Genomic DNA, 4,797 nt, shown 5'->3' with positions numbered 1-4,797 from the left:
ATTGATTAGAGTTATGATTTGGAACTGATATAAGTGTCTTTCGTAAATCTCAAATTATTGTTCTGCTAGATTCTCTCTCTCTCTCTCTCGCTTTCAATCTCGGTCTCTCTCTTTTTTCACCCTTTTTCTTTCCCTTCTCTCTCACTCCCTTCCTCCTCCCCTCCCCCCCTCTCTCTCATACACTTTGTGGTCTGTGACGCCGGAAGGGATATTGACGTATGTCGCTTGCACATAGCTGGCCGATTCTCTTATTCTCTCTCTCTCTCTCATTCTCTTATTCTCTCATTCTCTCTCTCTCATTCTCTTATTCTCTTATGTCGCTTGCACATAGCTGGCCGATTTTAATGCCATCAAATGATCAGAAACGGCTGTAAATCATCGTTTACATTTGCCCCCGAGTGAGAAAGTTCCAAAAAGTTATTCAAAACTGTTATTCGCTTGCCATGGCAGTCGCTGCGTATTTCGTGTATTGTGGAAATTATTATGTAAACATTCATTCCCATCTCACCACATCCAAAAATAAATAAGTGTATTATTTTCATTCACGAGCGATTGAACGCATAACCAATCCCAGCGCGGAAGAAGACAAACAAAAAACAAAACAAAAACACAATGCTGAGGTCAGGGGAGCGGAATCGGACAAGTCCTGACGTCACGGATGTAAGGTCCCAGCGAGTCACCTTGGAGCACCTCGCGCACTTCCAGACGACGCTCGGTCTGGAAAGGAAGGACAGGAGGACGATCCATGACAAATCAGATTTCGATGCTGTCTGGATGATAAAAAAAACCTCTTGGTTTATTAGCATGACGTTTCTCTAATTACTGTTTATTCTGCTCGTGCGTATTGACGAATGATTTTATGCGTTGCTGTTGCGAAGTACAGTCCATAAAGAATAGAATATAGACGTGGATGTGACATCCTCCCCAAGGAAAAAAAACAAACCCACTCGGGATGTCCATATTAAGATTCGCCGCCAACAGGTTGCTATGGCAACGTAGCTGCTTGCCCCAATGGACGAGCAGGCAAGCACACACCGCCGCGGAGGAAACGACAACGTGCCCCTTCAACGTCGTGGGAAAAAGGGAAACGAAACCCACAAAGGAAAGAATTGTAGAGAGCTCCCCCTTTCGGGGGGAAAACCCCGGGGCCCGGCCTCTTGCCCGTGGGGGGGGGGGCGTACAACACCTCCCGTCTTTTGGTGATGAGAAACCCTTATTGTGTATAGTTGGCTGTAGAATCATTATTGTGTGGAATAGGCTGTTGAATTCTTATTGTGTGGAGTTTAGCTGTAGAATTCGTGTTGTGTGGAATGGGCTGTAGTATTATTATTGTGCGGGGTTGATAGTAGGATTATTATTATGTGTAGTTGGCTGTAGAATTATTATTGTGTGGAGTTGACTGTAAAATTACCCCCGTTTTGGGAAAGGGGGTTTGGTTGATGGGGTCTTTTTTTCACTTTTTTGTTATTTTTGGAAAAATCTATTTAAGGATGCTTACTGCATTATTTTTTTGAAACCGGTTACTGTGTGTGGTTTAGCAATGTAAATAATAGTGTGTTGTACTGATGGCGAATAGTCGTTTGTAGAAATAACATAGTATTGTAAAGTTGGTAGATAATACTATACTGGTAAAGGTGCCAATGCTTGATACATATTCTCATATTTTTATTTGATTAATACCTAATACCTATAAATAAAGATAACTCTAGAATGTCCTAATCTTTAATTGGGTTAAAGCCTTAAGAATTTCCTAGAACCCGTCGAGTGAATACTTTACATTGCAGACCAGGGGAAAGGTTATATAAAAACCGATGCGGTGGGAACCCCTGCATTGGGGTCCAGGTGATTTTTTATTGACGTCATGAACTTGCTTTTAGTGGGATTTTAAACGGTAAGGACGGGGACGTCAACACAGGACCCCACAAAAACAGGAAAAGTGCCGCAAAAAAGTCAAGTAAAGTATAAGTATAATTAAAAGTACTCCACCCCCACAATTCCCATGAAGAAATACTTTTCACTCTCTCTCTTTTTCTTTCCCTTTTTTTCTCTTTCTCTTTCTCTTTCTCTTTCTTTTTTTCTTTTTTTTCCGTTTTTTTTTTCTCTCTTCCTTCTTCTTCTTCTTCCTTCTCCTTCTCTCTCTTTCTCTTTCTTTTCTCTTTTTTCTTTTTTTTTTTTCCCTCTTTTTTTCCCTTTCTCTTTCTTTCTTTTTTTTTCTCTCTCTCTCTTCTCTGTCTCTCTCTGTTCTGTCCTCTCTCTCTCTCTCTCTCTCTTTTCTGCTCTCCCTCTCTCTCTCTCTCCTCTCTCTCTTCCTCTCTTCCTTTTCTTTCTCTCTCTCTCTTCTCTTTTAATTTGCTGTCGTCTCTTCTCTTTCTTCTTATTTGTGGTCTTTTTTTGTTTTTATTCTCTCTTCTCTCCCCCTTTCTTCCTTCTTTCTCTCTTCTTCTCTCTCTCCTCTCTCTCTGTTCTCTGCTCACTCTCTCTTCTCTCTCTCCTCTTCCCTTCTTTTCCTCTTCTCTCCCTCTTTTTCTCTTCTCCTCATCTCTTATTCCCTCTCTCTTCATCCTTTTTCCTCTTCCCTCTCTCTCTTCTCCCTCTCTCTCTCCCTTCTTTCTCTCTCTCTCTCCTCTCTCTCTGTTCGCTACAACACACTCCGCACGCACCAAAACAGCAACACACTCAGCACAACGACAACACCCAACACCTCACACCGCGCGCGCGCGCAAAACCACAACACACACACACCAACACACACACACACACAACACACACCCACCACCACACACACACACACACACACACACACGATAAATTATAAAAATTTTGGGGGAACTACCTACGAAACCCCTCTAAAAACGGGACAAATGCCCTACCTATAAAAAAAAATAACCACAAGAAAAAAAAACATTTCAAAAGTGTTCTCCGTTTTTGCAAATGATGAAAACGAACTCACATCCCCGGGGAAAATCCCCGTGAAAAAACCCCAGAGGCGCGTCGCCCCCCCGCATTTCAACCCTAACAAACCTCCCCCACCCCGTGTTATGAACAATGGGGTCGACGCTGATATTGTCTTTTCCCTTGGACTCGGGGTGGGGTGTGTGGGGGTGGGGGATAGGGGGGGTTTCAAGGGGAAAAAGACGGAAAAAGGGGTTTGCAAGGAGCCCGGGAGGCGCCGGGAAGGGAGGGAGGGGGACACATTGTTTTTGGGCATTGTTTTTTGGGGAAAATGTTTCCAGGACGTGCGGTACCCATAATTTGTTGTGGTTTTTGATTTTGGGTAAGAGTTTTTGTTTTGTAAGTTTTTTATGCACACGCACACATGTATGTGCATGTGTGTATTTAACTATCTGTATATTTGTGTTTCCACCCATCTATATTCATGCATATATATTTTTATATCTTCTAGTGCTCTAGCCTACGACAGGTCCTTTTTTGGCAGACATTTTCTCCATGACCCTCTATTTGTTCATTCCTTTTGCATGCCCAGTTTTTCCACGGGACAGTGTCAAAGCCGACAACTGGAAATTAATGTCATTTAAAGCAATTTACAGCCTCTCAAAACCCCTTTATATACGTAAAGTTCAGGGGTTAAAAACATGAGCAAATATTATATTTCATTAATAAATCAGCCAGGACTCGACTGTTTCGATTCATCTGACCTATATCTAATTTAATCCTGCTGATTTTATTCTTTGCACGCAAACACAACACACACACACACACACCACACACACACCCACACACACACACACACACACACACCCCACACACACACACACCCACACACAAATATGATTTATTTTACATTGTATAAATTTATAGTATTAAAGGCATCGGTCCATTTTCTTAAAAATTTGGGTTTTTAATGTTAGTTAATTAAATTTTATTCTAACACAAACATCGAAAAATTAAATTTTTCATATTGTTTTGTATGGGTTTATTTTAACAAAATTTAAAAAAGAAAATTAAAAAATTAAAGGGGCGGTTGGGTCCAAAAATTTACCATTGTCATAAAAAAAGGGTTGGTGGTTTGTTTTTGTTGTTTGTTTTTGGGGAAATTGGGGTGGGTTTTTTTTTCGTTTTTTTAAAAAAAAATCAAAAAATAAATTTAAATTAAAAAGTAAAATTTGAATCGAAACAAAAAAATTCGATCCCCCTTTTTTAAAAAAAATTTTTTGGGAAAAAATTTTCCGTTAAATAGATTTCGAAATTGCATTTTGCGGGGGTTGGGCGGGGGGGGGTCCCGGTCGCTTTTTTCCTGTCGGAAACCGGGCAGCAAAAGAAAACAAAATCCGAAAAGGCAGGGGGGCTGCGTTTTTAAAGCCTAGGGGATAAATATTGGAGGGGGGGTTGAGGGACCAAAAAACAAAAAATAGGGATTTTCCCCCCGCATTTTTTTGGGGTTTTCGGGTTTGGGGAAAAAATCCCCCTCCCTTTTTTATTTTTCCTAATTTCCCGGGTTCCCCCAAATATAAACGTTTTCTGTTTACCCCACTACCATGAGGTTTCCCCAACCCCAAATAATTAAAATTTTTATATTTTATAAATGTTTTTAAAAATTTTAATTTAAAAATTTTTTTAAATTAATTATAAAAAATAAAAAAAACAATATATAATTTATAAATTAAATTTATATTTAATGGGCCATTTATTTTTAGATTTTCAAATTGAAATTTTATTTAAAAAATTTTTAAAAAAAAATTTTAAATTTTTTTTTTTAAAACATAATAAATTTTTTAAATTCTTTAAAATTTTTAAAAAATATAAAAAATTTTTTTTTTTTTTTTTTTTTTTTTTTTT

At 38.9% G+C, this 4,797-nt stretch overlaps 1 protein-coding gene across 1 annotated transcript in view; it reads left to right on the top strand.

The window, feature by feature from the left end:
* Positions 1-687: 687 nt before the first annotated feature.
* The window catches only part of LOC119596465 (cytochrome P450 302a1, mitochondrial-like), a gene marked incomplete in the record, with an annotated part of 10,292 nt that continues 6,182 nt past the window's right edge, over positions 688-4,797 (top strand). Inside the window, 1 exon segment of the mRNA XM_037945724.1 lies at positions 688-1,080. Coding sequence (XP_037801652.1) covers positions 953-1,080 — 128 coding nt within the window.

Source organism: Penaeus monodon, chromosome 38, assembly GCF_015228065.2.
Source record: "Penaeus monodon isolate SGIC_2016 chromosome 38, NSTDA_Pmon_1, whole genome shotgun sequence".
NCBI classification, from domain to species: Eukaryota; Metazoa; Arthropoda; class Malacostraca; order Decapoda; family Penaeidae; genus Penaeus; species Penaeus monodon.
This window is presented reverse-complemented; position numbering and strand designations above follow the sequence as displayed.